Source organism: Phyllobates terribilis, unplaced genomic scaffold (genome assembly GCF_046119375.1).
Source record: "Phyllobates terribilis strain yellow unplaced genomic scaffold, ASM4611937v1 Scaffold_4__5_contigs__length_816908805, whole genome shotgun sequence".
In the NCBI taxonomy this organism is placed as follows: domain Eukaryota; kingdom Metazoa; phylum Chordata; class Amphibia; order Anura; family Dendrobatidae; genus Phyllobates; species Phyllobates terribilis.
Window position 1 is genome coordinate 729,953,591 of NW_027362764.1, and position 26,720 is coordinate 729,980,310.

The 26,720-nt window shown below is 42.3% G+C and overlaps 1 protein-coding gene across 7 annotated transcripts in view; it reads right to left on the reverse strand.

Moving 5' to 3' along the window:
• Positions 1–3,064: 3,064 nt before the first annotated feature.
• The window catches only part of CSMD3 (CUB and Sushi multiple domains 3), a 2,085,767-nt gene continuing 2,062,111 nt past the window's right edge, over positions 3,065–26,720 (reverse strand). For all 7 annotated transcript variants that reach the window (XM_073679791.1, XM_073679790.1, XM_073679789.1 and 4 more), the window contains 2 exons: positions 20,461–20,593; positions 3,065–5,433 (listed from right to left, as the gene is read on the reverse strand). In XM_073679791.1, the coding sequence (XP_073535892.1) occupies positions 5,274–5,433; positions 20,461–20,593 (293 nt within the window). In that variant the 3' untranslated portion in view covers positions 3,065–5,273. The remainder of the gene's footprint in view (positions 5,434–20,460; positions 20,594–26,720) is intronic.

The window sequence follows — 26,720 nt, forward strand, 5'->3', positions numbered from 1 at the left end:
TCTGCTTTGGCCAGATTCTCCCCGCAAAGCTGTAAGTGATTGACAGGTCTCTCCTAGAGTTAACTGTTTCTTGGGACATACTGTAATTATTAGAGGAAGAAATTATATATTTTTTTCATATCTTTCATTACCTGCTTAAAGATAATAAAGAAACATAACAAGAGTCTACATTTTAAATAATTAGATGGTTTTCAGAACATAATGGACATGTTTATACACTGCTCAAAAAAATAAAGGGAACACTTAAACAACAGAATATAACTCCAAGTAAATCAAACGTTTGTGAAATCAAATTGTTCACTTAGGAAGCAACACTGATTGACAATCAATTTCACATGCTGTTGTGCAAATGGAATAGACAATAGATGGAAATTATTGGCAATTATCAAGACACACTCAATAAAAGAGTGGTTCTGCAGGTGGGGACCACAGACCACATCTCAGTACCAATGCTTTCTGGCTGATATTTTGGTCACTTTTGAATGTTGGTTGTGCTTTCACAGTCGTGGTAGCATGAGACGGACTCTACAACCCACAGACGTTGCTCAAGTAGCGCAGCTCATCCATGCCCATCAATGCGAGCTGTGGCAAGAAGGTTTGCTGTGTCTGTCAGCATAGTGTCCTGAGTCTGGAGGCACTAACAGGAGACAGGCCACTACACCAGGAGATGTTGAGGGGGCCATAGGAGGGAAACAACCCAGCAGCAGGACAGCTACCTCCGCCTTTGTGCAAAGAGGAACAGGAGGAGCACTGCCAGAGCCCTGCAACATGACCTCCAGCAGGCCACAAATGTGCATGTGTCTGCACAAACAGTTAGAAACCGACTCCATGAGGGAGGTATGAGGGCCTGACATCCACAGATGAGGGTTGTGCTCACAGCCCAACACAGTGCAGGACGCTTTGCATTTGCCACAGAACACCAGGATTGGCAAAGTTGCCACTTACGCCCTGTGCTCTTCACAGATGAAAGCAGGTTCACACTGAGTACATGTGACAGACATGACAAAGTCTGGAGATGCCATGGAGAGCGATCTGCTGCCTGCAACATTCTTCAGCATGACCGGTTTGGTATTGGGTCAGTAATGGTGTGGGGTGGCATTTCTTTGGAGGGCCGCACAGCCCTCCATGTGCTCACCAGAGGTAGCCTGACTGCCATTAGGTACCGAGATGAGATCCTCAGACCCCTTGTGAGAACATATGCTGGTGCGGTTGGCCTTGGGTTCCTCCTAATGCAGGACAATGCCAGACCTCATGTGGCTGGAGTGTGTCAGCAGTTCCTGCAAAATGAAGGCATTGAAGCTATGGACTGGCCTGCCCATACCCCAGACCTGAATCCGATTGAGCACATATGGGACATCATGTCTCGCTCCATCCACCAACGTCACACTGTACCATGGATTACCCAGGAGTTGGCAAATGCTTTAGTCCAGGTCTGGGAGGAGATCCCACAGGAGACCATCCACAACCTCATCAGGAGCATGCCCAGGCATTGTAGGGAGGTCATACAGGCACGTGGAGGCCACACACAATACTGAGCCTCATTATGACTTATTTTAAGGACATTACATCAAAGTTGGATCAGCCTGTAGTGTGTTTTTCCACTTTAATTTTAGGGATGACTCCAAATCCAGGCATCCATTGGTTAATAAATTTGATTTCCACTGATGATTTTTGGGTAATTTTGTTGTCAGTACATTCAACTTTGTACAGAACAAAGTATTCAATGAGAATATTTCATTCATGCATTCAGATCTAGGATGTGTTATTTGAGTGTTCCCTTTATATTTTTGAGCAGTGCATTTGGACCATACTGAAAAAACTACTCAGTTTACATAGTACTTGTGTTAGTTGCATGCACCGCTAAAGGCTAGGTATTCCTTTATCATGTATCCTTTAGAATATGCGTGCATCGATCATCCTATGTGTAAGGGATGTCATGCATTTGGGATTATCTAATTATGCAATATGGTATAGATCAAAGAACAAATCTAGTCAAATACAAAAATTATTCCACAGTTCGGATCAATATTGTCGATAGAAGGGGAGAAGGACTTCATTACAAATCTGGTTAAAAATAATTATCTTTATTATTTAAATATGTGAATGAAACTGAAAATGACAGCCATCTTCTAACTCATGTGCTTCCATTCCTTACTGTTTTTTTTCTTCCCATATGAAATATGTAACTTAGTGTGGGAGATACTGAGCATGGACAAAAGTTATGACTATGTAGGCTAAATACACATCAGCATTAGATACGGGAACAGAAAAGTGAAATTTAGGCTAGAAATGGATCCATCACCTGAAGAACATCAATTGTGACCCATGAGACCTATTACATTTAATAGGATCCATCCGGATTTTGTCATGGAGTTTGTCATTTTTTGACAAAATTTACAATGGATCCTCAAGCACAAATGTTAATTTAACCTTAAAAGTAACCTGTTTGCACAATTTTGTAGCGCAAAGTAAAGATATGGCTTTAATAAGGCTGTAATGCAGATTAAATTGATACCTTTGGTGAAGAAATTTGCTTTGCTGTTCTTCTTTAATCACCATTTGAAGTTTTCTGCTAATTAGATTTCAGTGCTCGGGGGCTGGACTGTGCACTGGGTCTTCTCACTGTCTGTGATTCCCCAGCCCCTCTGCCAGCCTCTGTCTGTGTTTCCCCCGCCCCCTCCACCTACCTCCTGTCTACGATTCCCCAGCCCCTCCGCCTTCCTCTGGTCTTTGAATGACAGGTCACTACTGATATTTTAAGCAGAGCAGGCAGATCATTCACAGACTGGAGGCAGGTGGAGGGGTCGGGGAATCACAGACAGGAAGGAGAAGACTTAGTGCACAGTCAGGCAGGCCCTGTGCACCAAAATCAAATCATCAGAAAACTTCAAATTGTGATTAAAGAAGAACAACAAAGCATATTTCTTCACCAAAGGTATCAATTTAATCTGCATTACAGCCTTATTAAAGCCATATCTTTACTTTGCGCTACAAAATTGTGCAAACAGGTTACTTTTAAGGCTAATTTAACATTTGTGTTGGAGGATCCATTGTAAATTTTGTCAAAAAATGACAAACTCCATGACAAAAACCAGATGGATCCTATTCACAAAGTGGATTTCTTCACCAAAGATATCAATTGAATCAGTATAACAGCTCCATTACAGACACGTCTTTTCTTTACCTTACAAAATCATGCCGACAAAACTTGAAGTGATTGTCTGGGATTAGAAAAAAATAAATATTATATTTTTAATATTTATAGAGCCAGTCTAGTTCTTGGGATGTATCTCATAATACAGCTCAGACTCTTTGAAGTGAATAAGAATAGATAAGATTGGCATTCTTTCCTTTTCAGTACAACTTCTGTACTTTATCTTGAGGTATGATTGAAATAAAAGTTCAAATAAAAAATATATTTTTATAAAAACAAATTCTCTTTAAATCCACTACGTAGCATTTGAGGTTAGCAATGAATATTTATAATGCAATCTAAATCATATCCCAGACCATGCTAAAATATGCTAAAGAAAGCTGTCTTACTGTACATGTCTCAATTGAAAAATGGCAAAGAAACATGCACAAACTCATACCCAGTCTGAACATCACTTTGCACTTCGCCGCAATTAACCCTCTTTGGTTTAAAATAAATATTTGACACACTATAACTAATCAGTAATGATATAACATAACTGACTGATCATCAGTAACTCACCGTCCCGCACCTCAACCATTGAAATCAAGAAAAAATAAAGGAAAAATAACAAAAAAAAATATAAAAATGAATACAAATTCCAAATAAAAATACAAGTGATTGTTGACTACTCCAGTCGACGGATTAAAACAATTTATTAAAAAAATTCTTATTACAGATTTTTTTTCCTTTTTTTTTTCAGAATAAACGAGATTTTTCAACATTGTAGATTAAAAAAGGGGCAGAGTTATGAAAACCCGTAGTCTTCCCATACCCCATTTCCCATTTGCAATAGAGACACCCAAGCCTAGGTACCATCTGCTTTGTATTCACATATATCCGCTCCATATGCATATATATATATATATATATATATATATATATATAATTATACACACATAAACATGTCCACAAAATTAAGGATAAAGTTCTACTAAGTGAATCCCCCATCGATCTCTAGAATAGGGCTCTGAAATTCCCCATCTGTATGAAATTGTAGCCACATGTGATACATTCATTGTATCGTTGGATCTCAGCTATCCACGGCAGTCCCACAGACAATGAAAGTAGCGGTACACTAAGGCATTTCAGAGCCCAGATCTTGAGATCACTGATGATCAGATTAGAAATTTATTACCTCTAATGTGAATATGTCATAACTTTCAATGTTGGGAATAAACCTTTAAACTTGGTAGTGTTCTTTACAAATGTTGGGAAGCCAAGTAGAATTAGACACATATTAGGATATTCAGGTTCATTTCATTATCTAGACATCGTAAAATAAGTTCCCTTTAAATATATTGTTAACCATAACATGCATAGCATGGGATATTTCAGTTAACATTATTCAATGAACAAGGCTCACTAATGGTGAGACATATAGTGTAGAAAACAAAAAACTTCCGGGAAAATACATAAAGATTTGGATGAAAGATCTGGCTAGCACCCCATTGTTATCGACACATTGGCTTTTACTTATAAAACATGTTTCCTTTCCTTTACAATGCCATTGGTTCTGTTGATAGAAAATAAATAATACCTGTATTTAATAGGCCTTAGAAAAACAATTAATGCAAAAAAACATTTAAATCAACAAGGGCCTTCTTCAACGTTGCCAAAGCAGGAAAATGTAATATACCTAATGCCTGTAATTAATCTTATTTTCTCCAGTGATTATAGCAATTTTCTACCATATATTGGTTTGCTTGTTTTATGTTGTTCGAGACCTTCTAATATAGTTTATAAAGCACAGTAAATACTGATAATGGATGCTCCTCCAATAAATGCAAAGTTTCGCGATTAGATTAATCTCCTTTTTAAAAAAAAGAAAATAAATTGTAATTAAGCACTCATAGAGTGCAGTGGATTTGCTGGAAAACTTCCCATGTTGCACACGAAGAGTTGTTTCAGTACCGTTCGGCATGGATCCTCCTTAGATTTTATTTCTCCTCCAAGACCCCATGATTTTGTTTTTCTTTTTGTTTTAAAAATGTGCTTTAATAGTAGCGGTGAACCAAGTAGTGCACAGCTTTACGTCTCAGCTTCCCAATTTTCTGAAGTGAAAAAAAGTCTTCCAGCATTATACCATTGTGCAGACTGTGTTCAAATTTGGGTCAAATCGTACTGCTTTTCCTTCCACGGATTTTGCATTAGTGTCATACATTGGGTTTTCAAAAGCTGCTTGACCATTGTTATTTTCATGTACAGAGCATCCTGTGTACTGTGTTTTCGGTGCAGTCCTATAATAATAATACACAATAATGAAAACATCATAATAGATAAATGTATAAAATATTAAAATTGATATAAACAAATATTCTAGTACAAAAATATTCTACATAAATGAATATTGTTTTATTAAGACAGAATTAATAACATAAATACCATTATAAATCATTATTTATATTTATTTGTATTAATAACAGCAATGCATGAAATAAAACAGTAACAATCATGACCATTATTAATATAAATACTTAAAAAAGCACTCCAATGAATATTAAAAAAATAAACTGTGTATATGTGCATTTAACATAGTATGGGTGTGTTCATATACTCACCTATCTCTACCTTCTTTAAGGTCGAGCAATGTTCTGCTCCTCTTCTCAGTGACACCACTGCTCTTCAGACTCTTCGGGTTACACTGCCCTCTGCATGAACCGAAATTGGTGTTTACAATGAATGATAATGGAAAGTCAGAACGAGGATCTTTAGACTTACAATGTAAAAGAGACTTCTGACTCATACATAGATCATAGAGTGAGACGGAAATTCTGAAGAGCGGTGACGTCACTGAGAAGAGGAGCAGAACTGTGTTGGATTCCGGGGAAGGTGGCAGAAAGTGATTATATTAATACATACAGACTACACTACATACACACATATGCAGATTTAGTAAAAAAAAAAAATCTTCATGGGAATGATGCTGTAAAATTATCACAGTACAGTCTTTTGTGATGCTTGTAAGACACAAATTGACTTGCACACACTGAAAGTTTGGGGACTCATTTGGCAGATAAGATTCAATGTGGATAAATGTAAAATTATACATCTGGGTACTAATAATCTGAAGTCCTATGATCTAGAGGGAGTAAAACTAGGAGAGTCACTTGTAGAGAAGGATCTGGGTGTCCATGAAGATCAAAGACTGAATACAAAAATGCAATGTTAATCCGCAGCTTCTAAGGCCAGAAGAATATTGTCATGTATTAAATTAGGCAGGGACAGGGATATAATAACACCAACGTACAAAACATTAATGCGGATTCCTCTGGAAATGCATTTCAGTTCTAGGCACCCGTTCATAGAAAGGATGCTATCGAGATAGAAAAAGTACAAAGAAAAGCCACAAAACTGGTAAGGGCATGGAGGATCTTAGTTATGAGGAAAGATTAAAAAATTAAATTTATTTAGCCTTGAGAAGAGACGTGTGAGGGAAACATGTTTAACTTATAGAAGTACATAAGTGGCTCATAGAAAAAAAATGGTCAAAAGCTGTTTTATCTAAAACCCCCTCAAAAGACAAGAAAGCACTCTCACTGCCTTGGAAAAAAAAAGTTAAATCTCCAGAGAAGACAAGGCTACTTCATCATGAGAACTATTATTCTGTAGAACAGTCGCCCTCAGGATCTGGTCACAGTGGAAATCAGCCTTAGTTTTAAAAAAGGCATGGATGATTTCATAGAACAGAATAACATAAATACTTATGCAAATGCATAAAATGCATAAAATTCTTATTCTGAATGCTATTCAAATCGATTGACACTCATGATCAGGAGGAGATATTTACTTCTTTAGGGTAGATGGGTTCTTGAATTTTGATTGAATCCCTTCCCTTGATACAATATCCTTTTCCCAAACATTGGTAGAATTTGATGGATATGTGTATTTTTTACACAATTAATACATAATAATAATAAAAATAAATTATATATTGAAATGCATCCAGTTGATCTGACAAAATTGTCTCTATAAGGGCTACTTTTAATATTTTCTCAAAGCTTCAAATAGCATACACTGTGTTCCAAATTATTATGCAAATAATATTTTCTCAGATTTTCCCAAATTACCTATATGAATTGCAGTCATTGTAATTTTCCAGTCAAATAACTATTAGAGTACAATTGAAAGGTTTTTTTACAAACTGTCTATGATAACAGTATATTTTTTAAAAAATAAAAAACTCAAACTGCACTCAAAATGCATGTTCCAAATTATTATGCACAGCAGAGTTTTCAACCTTTTCATTTTAATAAAGAACAAAAAAAATGTCATTTTTGAAAATATAAGCATTAGCAGGTTATTACAAACTGAAATCAAACAGTTTTCAACTCAAAACTTTATTCTAGCTGATGTTACATTTGCACATAGGACCGCTTTTTCGAAAGGAGCTTCTGAACTCTCTCGTCTATTGAATTTGTCAGGTTTTGGATGGTTTCTGCTTCAATTGTTTTGCATGAGGACAGAATACCCTCCCAGAGCTGTTGCTTAGATGTGAACTGCCTCCCGCCATCATAGACACTCCTTTTGATGATGCTCCAGAGGTTCTCAATGGGGTTGAGGTCAGGGGAGCATGGGTGCCACACCATAAGTTTGTCCCCTTTTATGCCCATAGCAGCCAGAGATACAGATGTGTTATGTGCAGCATGAGACGGGGAATTATCATGCATGAAATGATCTCGATGGTCCAGATGGATGGAGTGGAGGATGGCTGGTTGATGGACACCCCATGCAAACATGGCTACGGCGCTAACAAGGAGGAGGTGGAGTAATGTTTTGGGCTGGAATCATGGGGAGAGAGATTGTCGGCCCTTTTAGGATCCCTGAAGGGGTAAAGATGAACTCCATAATGTATGTTGAGTTTCTCAAACAGTACTTCCTTCCATGGTTCAAGAAAAAGAACCATGCATTCCGCAGCAAGATCATTTTCATGCATGATAATGCATGTGGTCCAACTAATCTAAGTTCCCTAAACCTATTATCAAACTTACCATCTTCTTCTGTTATCGGCACTGCTCTGGTAATATTCTGTAAGTTGTGACGTGCTGGATCACTCCAGCGTTTGCTGGGCGACCTTAAAGTCACAACTCAATGTAAGTCTATGAGAGCCAGATTGAGGCTAGAATGGGGCTCTTGTAGAATTACATTGAAAGCTTGTGACCATTACCTCGTCTGGTCAGTTAGAGGTTGTGGTTTGTGTTGAGCAAATTTGTTTGGCATTTCAAATTTGAGTTCGCGTTCGGGGCTCCGGCTTGTTCGCGCCAAAAAATCGTCTCCCCGACAAATCAGGGATGTTCATGGGCAGAGCCAATTTTTTGGCGCGAACAAGCCGGAACCCCGAACACAAACCCGAATTTGAAATGCCGAACAAATTTGCTCAAAACTAGTTGTGGTCACAAGATCGCAGATTAGGACCAGAGGGGCACTGGTAATAGATGAAATGGTGACAGTCTCACAGACACTGGAAGCAATGTTGATGGGAAACTTGTTTTCTGTAAATTGGGATAATTCTATTATTGCTACTTTAATGGTGAAAGCTTTAGTTAATGAAGCACGCTATCAAGAGTTTTATCCTCTCAATATAGTGCAGTCATCATATTATATAGCACTGTGTACTTACACTTGCTAATTTTACCTTTCTATCCAGTTAATTCTTCTCTTTCCCATTAGGTCTATGACATCATGTGATTAACAACTGACTATCTGAATCTTTCTAAGCTCTATGTAGAAACAGGAAGACTCTTTTCCCTTCATGAGTCATCATTAACGTTACAATTCCACTTAACTGAAAAATCCCTGGCAGGGGGGAAGCAGAGCAGCTGGGTCAGGAGTTCAAGAGGAAGTGGAGCTGGGCTACCAGGGACTTTACATTGATGTAGAGTTGTAGTTCTAATGATGACTCATGTAGGAAAAAGAGCCTTATTGTTTCTACATAGAGCTTATAAGGATTCTATTAGTCTTTTTAATCAAGTGATTAGAGATGAGCGTTGTTCTACTCGAACTGTTCGCCAATCTCAAATTCGAGCTGTTTTGGGCGGTGTTCGAGCCGGTCGGCGAACACGAACAATTTGAGAAAAATTCGGCTGTTCGAGGTTATGTTCGATAACTGTTCGTGCACCAAAATCATAACTGGATTTTTTCTCAGTAATGATGAAAATTAATGTTAATACGCAGTTTGAGTGTACAGCGGGGCGGGGGGAGGGGCAGGGGATGGATCTCTGCAGGAACAATGAAGATCTCCATTTTTTTTTCTCTTTCCCGCATTTGCAGTGGGGAGGTGCAATCTGTCAGCCTATCAGCAGCGCACACACGGAGCGAAGTGCTTTTTTTCACACAAGCAAGGGCATGTGTGATTGGCAGTGTATGTCACATGTCCTTGCCCTATAAGACCAAGCCATTTTCCCCGTCGCCACCATTTTCTCACTGCTGCAGCTGCGTGTTAGACGGCACCGCTGTTGCTGTGTGCGCTATACCTTGTTAATTTCAAGCCAATTTTCGCACAAATATACAGATAGCTTGGGAGTAGGGAATAGTTGTGATTGCAGTCCTTTTAAGGACTAGGTTACAGCATTTCCTACGACTTTTATCAGGCAGGTCTGTGCTCTTAAATAGATAGATTGTGGGAGTAAAGACTAATTGTAATTGGAGTCCTTTTCAGGACTAGGTTACATCAGTTCCTATCAGTTTTTGCCAGGCAGGTCTGTGCCAGTGCTGTGCAAGTTTTTTTCACAGCATTTGGCTGAATCTAGCAAAGCTAATCCTTTTTGGCCTATTGCAGAGTGTGTTAGTCAGTGGAGTAGCCTATCTGTGTTGCAAGATATACCACCTGTGTATAGAATACCAATTTTTTTACTGCACCTAGTGAAGTAAAATCTTTTGGGCATAGCATCATTCTATTAGTCCATCTATACTGACCTCCATCAGGTTGCAAACTGAATATAATTTTTTTCTGCATCTAGCTCTGAAAAAATATTTGGGCTTCTAGCAGTGTGTGGGACTTGGTCTATTAGTCCATCTATACTGACCTCCATCAGGTTGCAAATTAAAAATAATTTTTTTCTTCATTTAGCTCTGAAAAAATATTTGGGCTTCTAGCAGTGTGTGGGACTTGTTCTATTAGTCCTTCTATACTGACCTCCAGCAGGTTGCAAATTGAATATAATTTTTTTCTGCATCTAGCTCTGAAAAAATATTTGGGCTTCTAGCAGTGTGTGGGACTTGGTCTATTAGTCCATCTATACTGACCTCCATCAGGTTGCAAATTAAAAATAATTTTTTTCTGCATCTAGCTCTGAAAAAATATTTGGGCTTCTAGCAGTGTGTGGGACTTGGTCTATTAGTCCATCTATACTGACCTCCATCAGGTTGCAAATTAAAAATAATTTTTTTCTTCATTTATCTCTGAAAAAATATTTGGGCTTCTAGCAGCGTGTGGGACTTGTTCTATTAGTTCATCTATACTGACCTCCATCAGGTTGCAAATTAAAAATAATTTTTTTCTGCATCTAGCTCTGAAAAAATATTTGGGCTTCTAGCAGTGTGTGGGACTTGGTCTATTAGTCCATCTATACTGACCTCCATCAGGTTGCAAATTAAAAATAATTTTTTTCTGCATCTAGCTCTGAAAAAATATTTGGACTTCTAGCAGTGTGTGGGACTTGGTCTATTAGTCCATCTATACTGACCTCCATCAGGTTGCAAATTGAATAAAAAAAATTTCTGCATCTAGCTCTGAAAAAATATTTGGGCTTCTAGCGGTGTGTGGGACTTGGTCTATTAGTCCATCTATACTGACCTCCATCAGGTTGCAAATTAAAAATAATTTTTTTCTGCATCTAGCTCTGAAAAAATATTTGGGCTTCTAGCAGTGTGTGGGACTTGGTCTATTAGTCCATCTATACTGACCTCCATCAGGTTGCAAATTAAAAATAATTTTTTTCTTCATTTAGCTCTGAAAAAATATTTGGGCTTCTAGCAGTGTGTGGGACTTGTTCTATTAGTCCTTCTATACTGACGTCCAGCAGGTTGCAAAGTGAATATAATTTTTTTCTGCATCTAGCTCTGAAAAAATATTTGGGCTTCTAGCGGTGTGTGGGACTTGGTCTATTAGTCCATCTATACTGACCTCCATCAGGTTGCAAATTAAAAATAATTTTTTTCTGCATCTAGCTCTGAAAAAATATTTGGGCTTCTAGCAGTGTGTGGGACTTGGTCTATTAGTCCATCTATACTGACCTCCATCAGGTTGCAAATTAAAAATAATTTTTTTCTGCATCTAGCTCTGAAAAAATATTTGGGCTTCTAGCAGTGTGTGGGACTTGGTCTATTAGTCCATCTATACTGACCTCCATCAGGTTGCAAATTGAATAAAAAAAATTTCTGCATCTAGCTCTGAAAAAATATTTGGGCTTCTAGCGGTGTGTGGGACTTGGTCTATTAGTCCATCTATACTGACCTCCATCAGGTTGCAAATTAAAAATAATTTTTTTCTGCATCTAACCCAGCCAATAGTTTTGGCCTAATACCACAGTTTGGCCACTCAGCTCTGCTCGGTTACCATCCATTGTTTTTTTGTGCAAACAACTCCAGAGTTGTGAATTAGTTAACCACCAAAATGAGTGGAAAAAGGCCTGCTGCTGGTGGAAAGGGGAATAGGCGTGTTGGGAAGGGGAAAAAAGGTTGTGTCCGTGGGGTAGGTGCAGAAGAAAGACCATCTTCCAGCCAAACTAAAATGTCTACTTCTTTTAGCGGACAATGTGATAAGATCCCTTTCTTACGGCCACACCAATCGCTACAAATTCCAGATGAGGCACAAAAACAGCAGGTGCTTCAACGGATATCAAGTGCTCCTTTAAGTGGGCTCTCCTCCACATCAACTTCAACATCACAAATACTCCAGTCCTCAAAGGTGTCACCCAAATCGCACTTGCTTCCTCACAGCTCCCAAATCTCCAGCTGCCCGTCTGAGTATGAGGTAGAACAGATGGTTGAGTCTGCAGAGCTGTTTACTCATACTATAGCCTGGGAATCAGAGGTCGACTCCAGTGCTTCTGTGAATCCAGACGAGGAAATGATCTGCACTGATGCCCAGAATCTTTATGAGTCAGATCCAGGACCAGACGCAGAAGGTTCTGACCATAATGTAGACCCTCATTCCCAAACTGTAACTCCTGTTGGTGGAGACAATGAGGAAGACGATGATAAGACTCAAATACCTGATTGGAGCGACAACTTTAGTTTTTTGTCAGGGCAGGAACAGGTTGGCTCTGAGGACGACGGGTGTGATAACGCACAGGGTGATGATGATGAGGTCGGAGATCCCACTTACTGTCAACCCACAGTCAGCCAAGAGATGAGGTCAGCAGAGGAGGTGGAGGAAGATGCTAGTGACGACGAGGTCAGGTTGCGCCTTCCTGGACAGAGACGTAGTACTGGAAGCACGTCAACAACTGCATCCTCAATCACAACTCTGCCTCTCACCACAAGTCGTGGTGGCTCTTCAGGTCGCATGGGTGCTAAGCCTTGCATAGCCTGGGCATTTTTTCAGATCGATAAAGATGACCCAACTCGTGTTATCTGTAACATTTGTCAGCAAAAGCTAAGTAGAGGCCAAAAAATACATAGTTTGAGTACTTCATGCATGAACCGGCACATGGACATGAAGCATAAGTTGCAGTGGGAAGCTCAGTGTGCTACAATGCGGCCTAGCCGGCCGGGCCAACCACCGTCTGCCATATCTTGTGCATCCGCGGCCTCTTCATCCTCTGTGACTGGGGGGACAGCAGTCACACCTGTTTTGGGGCGCAGACCTGCCACCTCTTTACCCGCAACAGCCAGCGTGATTGGCAGGTCATCATTTTCTTTGGAGGTGGTAACACCAGCTGGTCTTGAGCGCTGTCCGACATCGATAGCACCACCTTTGGATCAAGGCAACCTAACATGTCCGCCTGCATCTTCCTCACAGACCGGCAGTTTGCCGGGGACACCCTTATCAACCCCGTCTAAGTACAATAGCCAGCCCTCGGTCCCTCAGATGTGGACAAGTAAAAGACCATTTCCTCCTAGCCATGAGAAAGCTAAGAGGTTGAATTTCACCATCTGCAAGCTCTTGGCTACAGAAATGCTGCCTTTCCGCCTGGTGGACACAGAGAATTTTCGAGACCTTATGTCCGTCGCAGTGCCCCAGTACCAGATGCCCAGTCGGCACTACTTCTCAAAGAAAGATGTGCCTGCGCTCCACCAGCATGTCGCACACAACATCACCGCTTCTTTGAGAAACTCTGTGTGTGACAGGGTGCATTTCACCACAGACACTTGGACGAGTAGGCATGGACAGGGGCGTTACATGTCGCTGACTGGGCACTGGGTAACTATGGTGACAGCAGGACAAGGGGCTGCTGTCCAAGTCTTGCCGTCCCCACGAGTTGTGCGTCAATCCTCTTTATATCATTTTTCCTCCACTGCTTCTGCCTCCTCAACCTCCTCTCGGTCTTCCACCTGCACCCAAAGCCTGTCTGGTCATGCCACAAGCTTTCTAACTGCGCAGAAGGGATCCTGCACACCTCCTTACTATGCTGGCAGTAGGGCTCAACGTCATCAGGCGGTTTTTACATTGAAATGTCTGGGAAATGTGAGTCACACACCTGAGGAGTTGTGGTCAGCTCTGGAGAACCAATTTCATGAATGGTTGTCTCCACTGGACCTGAAACCAGGGAAGGCCGTGTGCGACAATGCTGCAAACCTGGGTGCGGCCCTTCGCCGGGGCAATGTCACACACGTGCCTTGTATGGCTCACGTGTTGAACCTGGTTGTCCAGCAATTTTTAGCCCACTATCCCAGACTAGATGGCCTTCTGCAGAGGGCACGGTCGCTGTGTGCTCACTTCCGCCGTTCGCATCCCGCAGCTCAGCGACTTACATCTCTACAGAAGTCGTTGGGCCTGCCACTTCACCGGCTAAAATGCGATGTGCCTACCCGGTGGAATTCAACTCTGCACATGTTGCAGCGACTGTGGCAGCACCGACAAGCCCTGGTGCAATACGTTCTGACGTATAGCCTGGGCCAACAAGATTCAGAGGTGGGGCAAATCACGCTGGAGGAGTGGTCTCAGATCAGGGACCTATGCACCCTTCTGCACAGTTTTGAAATGGCGACGAAGATGTTTAGTGCTGACGATGCCATTATCAGCATGACTATTCCGGTGATTTACATGCTGGAGCACATGTTAAACAGAATTCGGAGTCAGGTGGTGGCACAAGAGGAGGTGGAGGAAGTAGAGGAGGAGGAGTTGTATGCGGAAGGGCTAACATCTGCAAGGTCCAGACGGTCGGCAGCACCAAGGCGGCAGGCATGTGAGGGTGGGGGAGATGGTTTTACCAGGGCGCATGGTAGCAGCCAAACTAGTGAGGAAGGTGCAGGAGCCCAGGAAGAAGTGGAGGACGAACAGATGGAAGACTCATCAGATGAGGGAGACCTTGATCACATTTCTGTTGTGCGAGGTTGGGGGGAGAGGACAGAGGAAGGAAGCATGATTGTTACCTCGCCACCAACACAACAGGGACTTGGTGCTCCTGGATGCGCAACACACATGAGTGCCTTCTTGCTGCACTACCTGCAACATGACCCTCGAATTGTGAGAATTAGAAATAATCCTGACTACTGGGTTGCCACACTGTTAGATCACCGTTACAAAAGTAAATTTGCAGAAATTATTACTGCCATAGAAAGGGATGCACGCATGCAGGAGTATCAGCAGAGACTGTTGCAGAATCTTACATGTGCTTTTCCACAAAATACCAGTGGTGCACGTAGTGAATCTCACAGTTCCAACTTGCCAACCGTGGGACCGTCAAGTGTTCAGCACTCAAACCGTAACAGAACCACAGTATCTGCTGGTAACATCAATTTTGCGGAATCATTTCACCACTTTTTTAGCCCATCCTTTGCAAGGCCACAGGAGACAAGAAGTCTGACACATAGTCAACGCCTAGAGACGATGGTACAGGAGTATCTCCAAGTAAACATTGAAGCCACGACTGTGTCACTGGACCCTTGCTCTTTTTGGGCTTCCAATCTGGATAAATGGCCGGAGCTAGCCACTTACGCCTTGGAGATCTTGTCATGCCCCGCAGCCAGCGTTCTGTCTGAACGTGTGTTCAGCGCTGCTGGTGGTGTGCTGACAGATAAGCGCACGCGGCTCTCCACTGATAATGTAGACAGACTCACGTTCATAAAGATGAACAAATCATGGATCCGAAACGACTTTTCTACCCCTGTGTCATCCTGGGGAGAGTAAAAGCTTGATGATTGGTTAAAATCACCCTACCAACCGTTTTAAGCTTTCAAATTACTAATCATGTTTATCTGTATCTTGACTGGAAAATAATTTGGGCTTTGTAGCAGTGTGCAGCACTGATCCTATTAGGCCATCTATAATAAGCTTCACCAGATTTAAAATTAAAAATAATTTTTAGCTGCATCTAGCCCGGAAAATAATTTTGGGGCTCCGAGATGCGCAAGACACATAAGTGCCTTCTTGCTGCACTACCTGCAGCATGACCCTCATATTGTCAGAATTCGAAGTAATCATGACTACTGGGTTGCCACACTCTTAGATCCCCCAAACTTTTCGATCAACCTTTTCATTTTAATAAAGACCAAAAAAATGGTCATTTTTGAAATTATAAGCATTAGCAGGTTGTTAGAAACTGAAATCAAACAGTTTTCAACTCAAAACTTTATTCTAGGTGATGTTACATTTTCACATAGGACCCCTTGTTCGAAAGGAGCTTCTGAACTCTCTCGTCCATTGAATTTGTCAGGTTTTGGATGGTTTCTGCTTCAATTGTTTTGCATGAGGACAGAATACCCTCCCAGAGCTGTTGCTTAGATGTGAACTGCCTCCCGCCATCATAGACACTCCTTTTAATGATGCTCCAAAGGTTCTGAATGGGGTAGAGGTCAGGGGAGCATGGGGGTCACACCATAAGTTTGTCCCCTTTTATGCCCATATCAGCCAGAGATGCAGATGTTTTATGTGCAGCATGAGATGGTGTATTATCATGCAGAAAAATGATCTTGCTGTGAAATACACGGTTCTTCTTCTTGAACCATGGCAGGAAGTGCTGTTTGAGAAAATCCACATACATTATGGAGTTCATCTTTAGCGCCTTCAGGGATCCTAAAGGGGCCGACAATCTCTCTCCCCATGATTCCAGCCCAAAACATTACTCCACCTCCTCCTTGTTGGCGCTGTAGCCGTGTTTGCGTGGGGTGTCCATCAACCAGCCATCCTCCACTCCATTCATCTGGACCATCGAGCGCTGCACTGCACTCATCCGTGAACAAAACAGTTTTGAAATCAGTCTTCATGTAATGTTTGGCCCACTGGAGCCGTTTCTGCTTGTGTGAAGTGGATAGAGGAGGTCGACAGGATGGCATATGCACAGCTGCAAACCTCTGAAGGACCCTGCATCTTGTTGTTCGGGGGACGTTGGAGGCACAAGCAGCTTCAAAAACTTGTCTGCTGCTATGACAAGGCTTTTTTGCTGCTGCTGTTTCAACCTGACGTAATTGCCTGTAGGAAAGAGTCCTCAATTTGCCCTTATCAGCACGCACACGTGTGTACTGTGAATCAGCTACATACTTCTTGATTGCCAAGACACTTCATCCTGATCATCGCACAATGTTGATTGTAGTCATGCCTTGACCTAAACACTCCACAATTTGTTGCTTCTCAGCAGCCGACACATCCTTTTTCTTTCCCATTTTGGCAGAAAATGTAGGCTGCTTAATAATGTGAGAGAGCCTTCTTAAGTAGTTTTGTCTTTCATTGGACACACCTGCCAAACTAATTAGCACAGGTGTCTGCAATTGCTTACAGTGATATAAAGAGCCCTGACACACATCACCATCAATGAGTTTAACTGACAAACAAACAAATTCTTCCCTTATCACTCCTAAACACTTTTTGCATAATAATTTGGAACGCGGTGTACATGTGCTTTTCCACAAAACACCAGTGGTTCACGTAGTGAATCTTACAGTTCTAACTTGCCAACCGTGGTCTGTATGGAATTGTTCAATAAAGGGCCCAAAATTAAGATAACATAGATGGGAGAGGTCTCTATGAATAGGAATTCCTAAGTATTTGATACCCTGTGAGGGCCAGGCAAAGGGAAAGTTGGACTGGATGGAATCCTATATGGATTTAGGGAGGGAGACATCGAGGGCCTCAGACTTCGCTGCATTGATTTTAAAATTTTACCATGTAACAAAGTGATCTATTTCAGCCATAACAGCAGGGATGGATATATGTGATTGAGTGATATATACTAGGACATCATCAGCAAATAGAGAGCACTTGTACTCGGTGCCTCCCACCTCAATCCACCTAATATTGGGGTTATGGCGAATTGATGAGAGCAGGTGCTCCGTCACTAGGATGTATAAGAGAGGGGACAGAGGACATCCCTGCCTTTTCCCATTGGTGATTGTGAAAGGTGATGAAAATGTTCTGACGCACCCCCTGGGCCTTGGGACACCCGGAGCCGGACCCTTTTTGGTGGATGCTGGTGGTTGTAGTCTTCGTGGCGGCGATCTGGTTCCGTGGCTCAGGGCGGTCAAACCAGTGGCGGAACTATTTATGTGGTTTTGATGTTTAAATGTCCGACTACGCCACCCGTGGATTGCGGTCAGAGTGAACCGCCGCTACAGGGCAGACCGCTAAGGCTGGTGTTGTGGGTGCAGCAGAGCGTAGCATAACTCCCCACGGGAGGAGTATAGCCTCAGGGCAGTGTATGCGGAGGATGGGGGTGATGGTGCAGGGCAGCAGCAGTAACGACACGGAGTCAGTGATGCAGTTCAGGGCCTTTACTCACAGTTCTTATTATCCAGACCACGTCTGCAGGTAACGGCTGCCCACGTCGTACTGTGCTCACCAGGTGAGGGGCTCAGACAACTCCCAGATAACTTTGGAGCGCTTCACAGGACCCCCTTTGTGTGTCCTTTGTCTGGCCTTTCTTACCAACACTTCTGTCCGGCTGCCTCGGGCCTCCTCTTGGTAAACTTGGCGCCAGTTTCCCTGACCCTATGTGGTGCCTTCCTAGCGGGTGGAGCAAGGGGCTGCGCCACATAAAATGTCAGAGCCTCCGGTTTCTAGCTGAGGGTCGTTTCCTGCCTCCACTAGTTCGGGGACCGGTCTCCCCCTTTGGCCTGACCCCTCCACGCAGGTGGATTCGGGCGTGCGGTGGCGACTCGCCCGTCCGCACCCCTGGGATCCCTTCATTCCTCGTTCCTGGAGCCTTCTCCGCTCCTCTTCCTTCCTTCTCCCTCTTGCAGGCCTGGGCCTCTGTTACTAGGCCCGCCTCCGGAGCAGAGCTCATGCAGAGCCCCTGCTCCCTGCCACTTCTGCTCAGACTTCTCTGCACTGAAAAAAGATGGTGCCCACCTTTTATACTCCCTTCTCAATGCACCCAGGAACTGCTTCCTCCCTGCTCCTGCACTGCAGGGTTCCCCTTCCTCAGTGTTCCCTCCCCCCACTCCAGCCAGGGACAGGGACTGTCGTGCCCATCTCAGGGGCATATTGGTCGCCCTGCCCCACGGCAATGTGGTGTAATGCATGCAGGTGTCGGGTCCTGATCCACACTTCATCCTTATCTGAGAGTGAGATATCACACCTCTGGGTGAGGTGCAATACGTCTGTAGCAACCGAGCCCTCGGTGCTACAGTTCCATTTATCTTCAGCCTAGGTGACGTATTGTGATACAGGGCCGTGATTTTGGCTATAAAAGGGTCCCCTAGACCCCTACCCCAAGCTTTTTAAGAGAATCATATATGGCGTGCCAGGAGACTCTATGGAATGCTTTCTCAGCATCCAACGAGAGTATCTACTTACAAATTTTTAACTGCATCTAGCCCAGGAAATACTTTGTGCCTAGTAGCAGTGTCTGCTAGTCAGCGGATTATCCCGGCTGTTAAGCAAGCTACACCACCTGTAGTTTGGACACTTAATTTTTTCAAAGGAAATGCTTCGGGACCACGGGATACTTAGTGAAGAGCATCAGGAGGCACCCCAAGGCATAGGGGCTGGGACTGGCACTAGGATGCCTTGCGGTGGACAGCCGAGCTCGATCCTTATAAAAGCTTTTTAACTGCAGCAGCTTTAGTGGACGCTACTGGAGCTGGAATTACGCGGCTGCTGGCATGAGACTTGCCCTCCAATAGATCCTTGTAAATGGATTTAAAGTGTATTCATTCAAATTAGAGGGACAATTTAAATTAAAAAGCTTAGAGCTGCCTCCACCACAGGGGGGCTCTCTCGACCCACCAGCGGACAGGCACCAGTATTGGGAGATGGGGGCTGGCCGTCAGGGTTCACCGCGGCTCTGGCACAAACCCGGCGACACGGAGGTGGCACGGGCAGGAGCGGACTGGCCGTCTCGGCTTCTCACTTTTTGGATTTTAGAAGGGCATGACATGCCTATATCTGTGTCTCCCCCTCCTTTTACTCCTCCACCTCTTTTCTTTTCGCATGACTATATGTACTTGTCACTTTTCCATGTGTTAGTTGTGTCTTCTGAGCAGTTTGTCAGCTTTTGGACACCTTTGAAGGTGTTTTCTATGTGTTTCTATGTGTTTTTGTTTGCCTGCCATTGGTTTTAACGGTGTTCGAAGGTGTTCGACGAACAGTTCGACAAACAGTTCGGCGAACACACGGGTGTTCGACGAACCGAACCGAACTCGAACACTACGGGGGTGGCTCAACACTACAAGTGATGTCATAGACCCAGTGAAAAAAAAGAGAAGAGATAACTGGGTATAAGGGCAAAATGAGCAATTGTAAGTACACAATGGTATATAATATGAGGAATGCAATATATTAAGAAGATAAAAACTTCAATGGGAGGAGGATTGCTTTTTTAATATGAAAAATGGAAGAGATGGACTTCTTAAATGTGTCTTAGGGCACAACTGTACCCAATTGCATCTTGATTTTCTATCATTAAATCTACAATATGAAAAATGTGCAAAAACTGGTCTGAAGACCATGCCCATCACAGGAGAATGGAACATTATGGATTTTGGATGATAAACAATATGGTTATCAGTAATTATAGCATATTTAATATTTTTTGCCACATTTTAGAAATAATATTTATAACATTATAAACAGGAAAAAACTTTTCATATGATTTGCTCTGCCATGACTTTATTAATCAGCTGGAAACATTTGACAGTCCTAATGCAGAAATATATTGGTAACTCACCTTTGTTTATATAGATAAAAACCGAAACCTGCAAATATTAGAGCGAAGAAAGGCACCAGGATTGCAATTGCAACGGAGCTGCTATTTGTCCCAAGTGACTGGTTTGACGAATTATCCTCTGACATGTTAATTCCTGTCAACAGTAGATAAGATAAGAATATGACTTATCTACAGCGCTTTGTAATTAGTACATCATGAAATCTTATTTTTCTGTAATAATTTCTGCATTATCACACGAGGCTTTCTGACCATAAACAAACAGTGGGAAATGACAGGAGGTGGGGAAGAGTTAATTGAGTCTGCCACTTCTCAGTTTCAAGCAGTGAAAACACAATTCATGGAAAATTATCTTTTAATGGGACTTTAAATTTTAATAGAACAGTTTGTGTACCGACGCTTGAAAGCAAAAAGTTTCCAAAATATTGTAATTCATGTGAAATTGAACAAGTACGCTTTTTCAAGTGTTGTCCCACTAGGGATTTGTTTAGTAGTCCTACTTGGATGTCCTTACAAGGTGGGTCTTATTTGATGAGCTGATCTGGAGGATACACCGTTTATCACATGGCTATGAATTAAGCTCATTCTCCTGGCAGGACGTCCCAGCACAATCTCATTTACTTTCTTGCAGCTTAAAGGGAACTTATCACCTTGGAAAATGCTATTTAGCTACAAATATAGCATTAATCTGTAGCTAAATAGTGTTACAATGTTTCCTGTCCACCATACTGAAGGTGCGGCTACTGGAAGAAAATAAACTTATCTCCTGTCAGGAGCCGCCTGATGTCAGGCATGCACAAAGTGATTGAAGTAATCTCTTATAGCATCATTCACTATACTGTGAGCTTGTCCTAGCACTGGAATTGACAGCCAGCTCTGCAGCACATTATTATTATTATTTATTATTTATATATTGTTATAGCGCCATTTATTCCATGGCGCTTTACATGTGAAAAGGGGTATTCATAGCAAAAACAAGTACAATAATCTTGAACACAATGTGACAGCGACTGGTACAGGAGGAGCGAGGACCCTGCCCGCGAGGGCTCACAATCTATTAGGGATGGGTGAGGATCCATTAGGTGAGGGTAGAGCTGGTCATGCAGCGGTGGTTACTGCAGGTTGTAGGCTTGTCGGAAGAGGTGGGTCTTCAGGCTCCTTTTGAAGGTTTCCACAGTCGACGAGAGTCTGATGTGTTGGGGTAGAGAGTTCCAGAGAAGGGGGGAAGCACAGGAGAAATCTTGAATGCGATTGTGGGAGGAGGAGATAAGAGGGGAGTAGAGAAGGAGATCTTGTGAGGATCGGAGGTTGCGTGCGGGTATGTAACGGGAGACTAGGTCAAAGGTATATGGAGGAGACAGGTTGTGAATGGCTTTGTATGCCATGGTTAGGGTTTTGAACTGGAGTCTCTGAGCAATGGGGAGCCAGTGAAGAGATTGACAGAGAGGAGAGGCCGGGGAATAGCGGGGGGACAGGTGGATTAATCGGGCAGCAGAGTTTAGGATAGATTGGAGGGGTGCAAGAGTGGTAGAAGGGAGGCCACAGAGCAGGAGGTTGCAGTAGTCGAGGCGGGAGATGATGAGGGCATGCACTAGTGTTTTTGCAGATTCATGGATGAGGAATGTGCGGATCCAGGAGATATTTTTGAGTTGGAGTCGGCAGGAAGTGGAAAGGGCTTGGATATGTGGTTTGAAGGAGAGTTCAGAGTCCAGGGTTACTCCAAGGCAGCGAGCTTGGGGGACTGGGGAGAGTGGACAGCCATCGACATTGATAGATAGGTCAGTTGGTGGGGTGAATGGGATGGCGGAAAGATGATGAATTCTGTTTTGTTCATGTTAAGTTTTAGAAATCTAGCAGAGAAGAAGGATGAAATGGCGGACAGACATTGTGGGATTTTGGCTAGTAGGGAGGTGATATCGGGTCCAGAGAGGTAGATCTGTGTGTCATCAGCATAGAGGTGATAATGAAAGCCATGGGACTGTATGAGCTGCCCCAGGCCTAAGGTGTAGATGGAGAAGAGCAGAGTTCCTAGGACTGAACCTTGGGGGACACCGACAGATAGGGGGCGAGATGAGGAGGTGGTGTGTGAGTGGGAGACACCGAATGTCCTATCTGTTAGGTATGAGGAGATCCAGGATAGGGTCAAGTCTGTGATGCCGAGAGATGAGAAAGTTTGTAGTAAGAGGGAATGGTCCACTGTGTCGAAGGCAGATGACAGGTCTAGGTGGAGGAGGACAGAGTACTGTCGCTTGGATTTGGCGGTTAGTAGGTCATTGGTCACTTTAGTCAGGGCAGTTTCAGTAGAATGGTGCGGTCGGAAACCAGATTGTAGGCAGTCGAAGAGGGAGCAGGAGGAGAGGTGGGAGGACAGTTCAGAATGGACATGTTGTTCCAGTAGTTTTGAGGCATAGGGGAGAAGTGATATGGGGCGATAGCTAGTCAGACAGGATGGGTCAAGGGAGGGCTTTTTGAGGATGGGTGTGATTGAAGCATGTTTGAAGCATGAGGGGAAGACACCAGTTGTTAGTGTCAGGTTGAAGAGGTGGGCTAGGGCTGGGATGAAGATAGTGGTAAGGTTTGGGATGAGGTGGGACGGGATTGGGTCAAGTTTACAGGTCGTGAGGTGTGATTTGGAGAGTGAAGAGGAAAGTTGATCTTCAGAAATGGTGGAGAAAGTGGTTTTGGATGAAGAGGGTTGAGTAGGTGTGGAGAGGGGCTGTGGGGGCTTTAGGCAAAAGCTTTGTCTGATGGTGTCAATCTTCTGCTTGAAGAATGAAGCAAAGTCTTCGGCTGAAATAAGAGGAGAGGGAGGAGGCACTGTGGGACGGAGGAGAGAATTGAAGGTGTTGAATAGTTGTTTGGGGTTGTGAGACAGGGAGGATATGAGGGATGCGAACTATGTTTGTTTTGCTGCAGTGAGTGTGGACTTGAAGGTAGGGAGGGATTGTTTGAATGCAATGAAGTGCTCATTGGAGTGGGACTTTTTCCATCTACGCTCGGCAACCCAGGAGTCCCGTCGCAGTTCTTTAGTTAGGCTGGTGTGCCAGGGTTGTCTGTTGTTTGTGCGAGCTTTGGTATGTGTGAGGGGGGCGACCGAATTGAGAGCTGCAGCTGTTGTGGTGTTGTATAAAGTGGCAGCAACATCTGCATCATGTAAGGAAATAATGTCTGTAAGAGGGAGAAGGGATTCAGAGAGTGAGTGTAGGTCAAGGTGTCTGAGATTTCTGCAAGTTTGTGGAAGTGGGGATTGTTGACCTGGAGAGGAGAGGGTAGAGAATGTAAGTAGGTTGTGGTCAGAGAGAGGGAGAGGTGAGTTAGAGAGGTTAGATAGGGAACAGAGGCGGGTGAAGATGAGGTCCAGCGTGTGGCCGTCTTTGTGGGTGGGTGTGGAAGACCACTGGGTAAGACCGAAGGAGGAAGTGAGGGATAGCACATCTATCCATAATGTCCATAGCTGTCATTAAAAGGGCTAGGGCGTGCTTACAGCCAATGCACATGGTATAAGGAGCGCTAACTTTTACCACTCCATGCATACCCCAGTGATTAAAAGCTGGCAACACCCAGGAAAAAAAACAAATGTATTTTCTCCTGATAGCCACAATTTTAGTAAGGTGGCCAAGGAACCTGTAGATTAACTCTATATCTGAAAGTAAAAAGCATTTTTCCAAGATGACCCGTTCCATTTAATACAACTAATTTCTGTTTACTAAGCTAATTCAAAGCAATAAGGAGGTTGGCTACTCTCTGAATCACTCCCAACAGATAGTCTACACTGTCTATCCAATCTCATATACTATGGAGAGACACAGGAACAAATCTATGTGTACCTCTTGTATAAAGATCATGGCATTTGGCTGCATATACATTCCCTGCTAGTTACTAGACAGGTAAGACTTTACAAATTACAATTTTCTCAGGGTTGGGAATAATCTCAGATAAACATAACCTCCAACATTTTTGCCAGTACACAAAACTGAAAGATAATACAGCTGGAAAGAGGGTGAGAAAGTGCTGAGATTTCCCGCTAAAAGAACCAGACAAAAAGCTCCATCATTCACAATTTGAACATACACCCGAGCTAAAATGTATGCAACAATTCAGGACATTTGTTACCGTTCTTGCACAAATATGCTTGCTGTATTTTTATAAGCTGGGAAATGGTTAAAAAATATTGAACAATTATAGTCACCTGTCCTAGGGTCATCCCTCACCATTCCTGACACTCCCTTTCCAGTCTTTCCCTTGCTTCAGGCTTTTGGTCTCCTCTTTTTCATTTTTCTTGTCTTTGGTTTTCCAGTCTTCTTGTTATGACCCTTCTGTAGATGATCTTCTTATGCTCATTAGGCATCACAATATGGTAACGTGGGGCACGATGCATATTTTCACATTGTGATGCCTACTCAATGCCAGAAGATCTTGGACAGAAGATCAAAGATGAGAAGAGCAGACCACCAAGGACATGAAGACCGAAGACACAAAGTGAGAAGAATACCAAGACTGCGAATTGCGATACCTGAACCGGTGAAGTGTCTGCTTAGGATAGATGAGGAATGAATGGAATTGTCTTATTGTTTTAATCTCTTTCCAGCCCCTTCCTTTATTATGCTTTTGGGTATTGAGAGACCTCAAAACAGAATAAATGGTAATCAGGGCATATTTGATTTCAGCCGAATTGAGTAAATTTTCCTGAGATGAATTTTGGGAGATTCACTCATCTCTACAGTCCATGTAATATCTGAATGGACTTTCAGCTATACACATAAGCTATCTAACCCCCTTCTTTAAGTAAAGTGGGGAGGAAGTCATAGAGAGGAACACTCATGTATACCATTCATACGTCTTAAAATGGGAATATACAGTAGAAAGAGGCTGTTGAGATGAGACAACCTCATCTTTATTTATATCAGACATTTATTCGCGATGGAACATAACTTAAGAAATCAAATGCATATTTTACTTGCAATAAATATGTTTTCTATGCATTGAAATTACCGCATTCATGTAACAATCTCTGCCATATTTCATAGAATATTATGAAAACGTAATAAAAACAACATCTGCGTAGTGACACAATATATTCTGCTATAAAATCCCTACATCTTTGTTAAGCCGTGTAATATATATATATATATATATATATATATATATATATATATATATATCTTTCTCTCTGTATACAGCATATATAGTGTAGGTGTAACATATCTGTCCCAAAAGAAAAAGGATTGGAGAAATTTATAGTTTAATAATTCCCCTTTTTTAATGAAGTGACAATTTTGGTACTTTATCAGCCCGAATGTTCACGAGGGAATGTAATATTTTCATTGTCTTAGTGAATAATTAGATTGTAAATATGAAGCTCCTGTTTATTGTAAATCTATAAAAACAAACAGGTGTTTTTTTCTTAACTGTAGGCAAAATTGCTCTCAATAACACTGACACAAATTGGCCAACAGAACAGTCTATGAATCATTTATTATATGAACTGATGCAATAAAGCGCTTTACCTATAGAGCCGGTGACTTGCAAATAAATATCATTTATTTCTGGAGCAAAGAGTAATTGACCAAGTGGTCATGAGGGACTATGCATTGGAAATATCCATGCTTTTAGGCTTGTGTATTATTGGATTTTTGTTTTTATCATTGAGGTTCATTGACTAAGGGTTAAAAATACAATAGCGCACAGAAGAATGTGAAGAAAATGAAAAATAGTTGTAGCATCATAAAGACAACCTATGTCCATTTTATCATATATAAAAATGGTACAAAATCTGGAATAACGAGACTACTCCTAATACAAAAAATGCCAAAACATTTGGCCATTCTCAGCTAGATTGGACTTATCACCAGGTAAAAAGTGTCCAGTTTTTGCTTATTTTATTCCCTCATCTCCCATGGGTATTCCATTTTTTTAAATTTGCCATACAGTTCTAGAAATATTTGTGTTTCTGATTTCTGTGGTCTTTACAAGGAGGCATAGCTCCCATGGTAATGATGCAACACCGACCAAAGACACACCCCTACAAAATCCTATGTGAAACACCTCTTTGGTAAAGATCATAAAAATTTGCATAAAATAAAAATGATTAAGGTTGACTCACATTTGAAACGCGTAGCTCTAGATGTTTTTTTATGGAGATCTGTACTTAACATCTTATGTCTGAATTTTAACCCTTGGATTTTCTATTAAATAAATGTGTCTGAACACCGTTGAGCTGGAATTTTGCTTTGTTTCCTACTACATCTGAACAGCATGTTTCC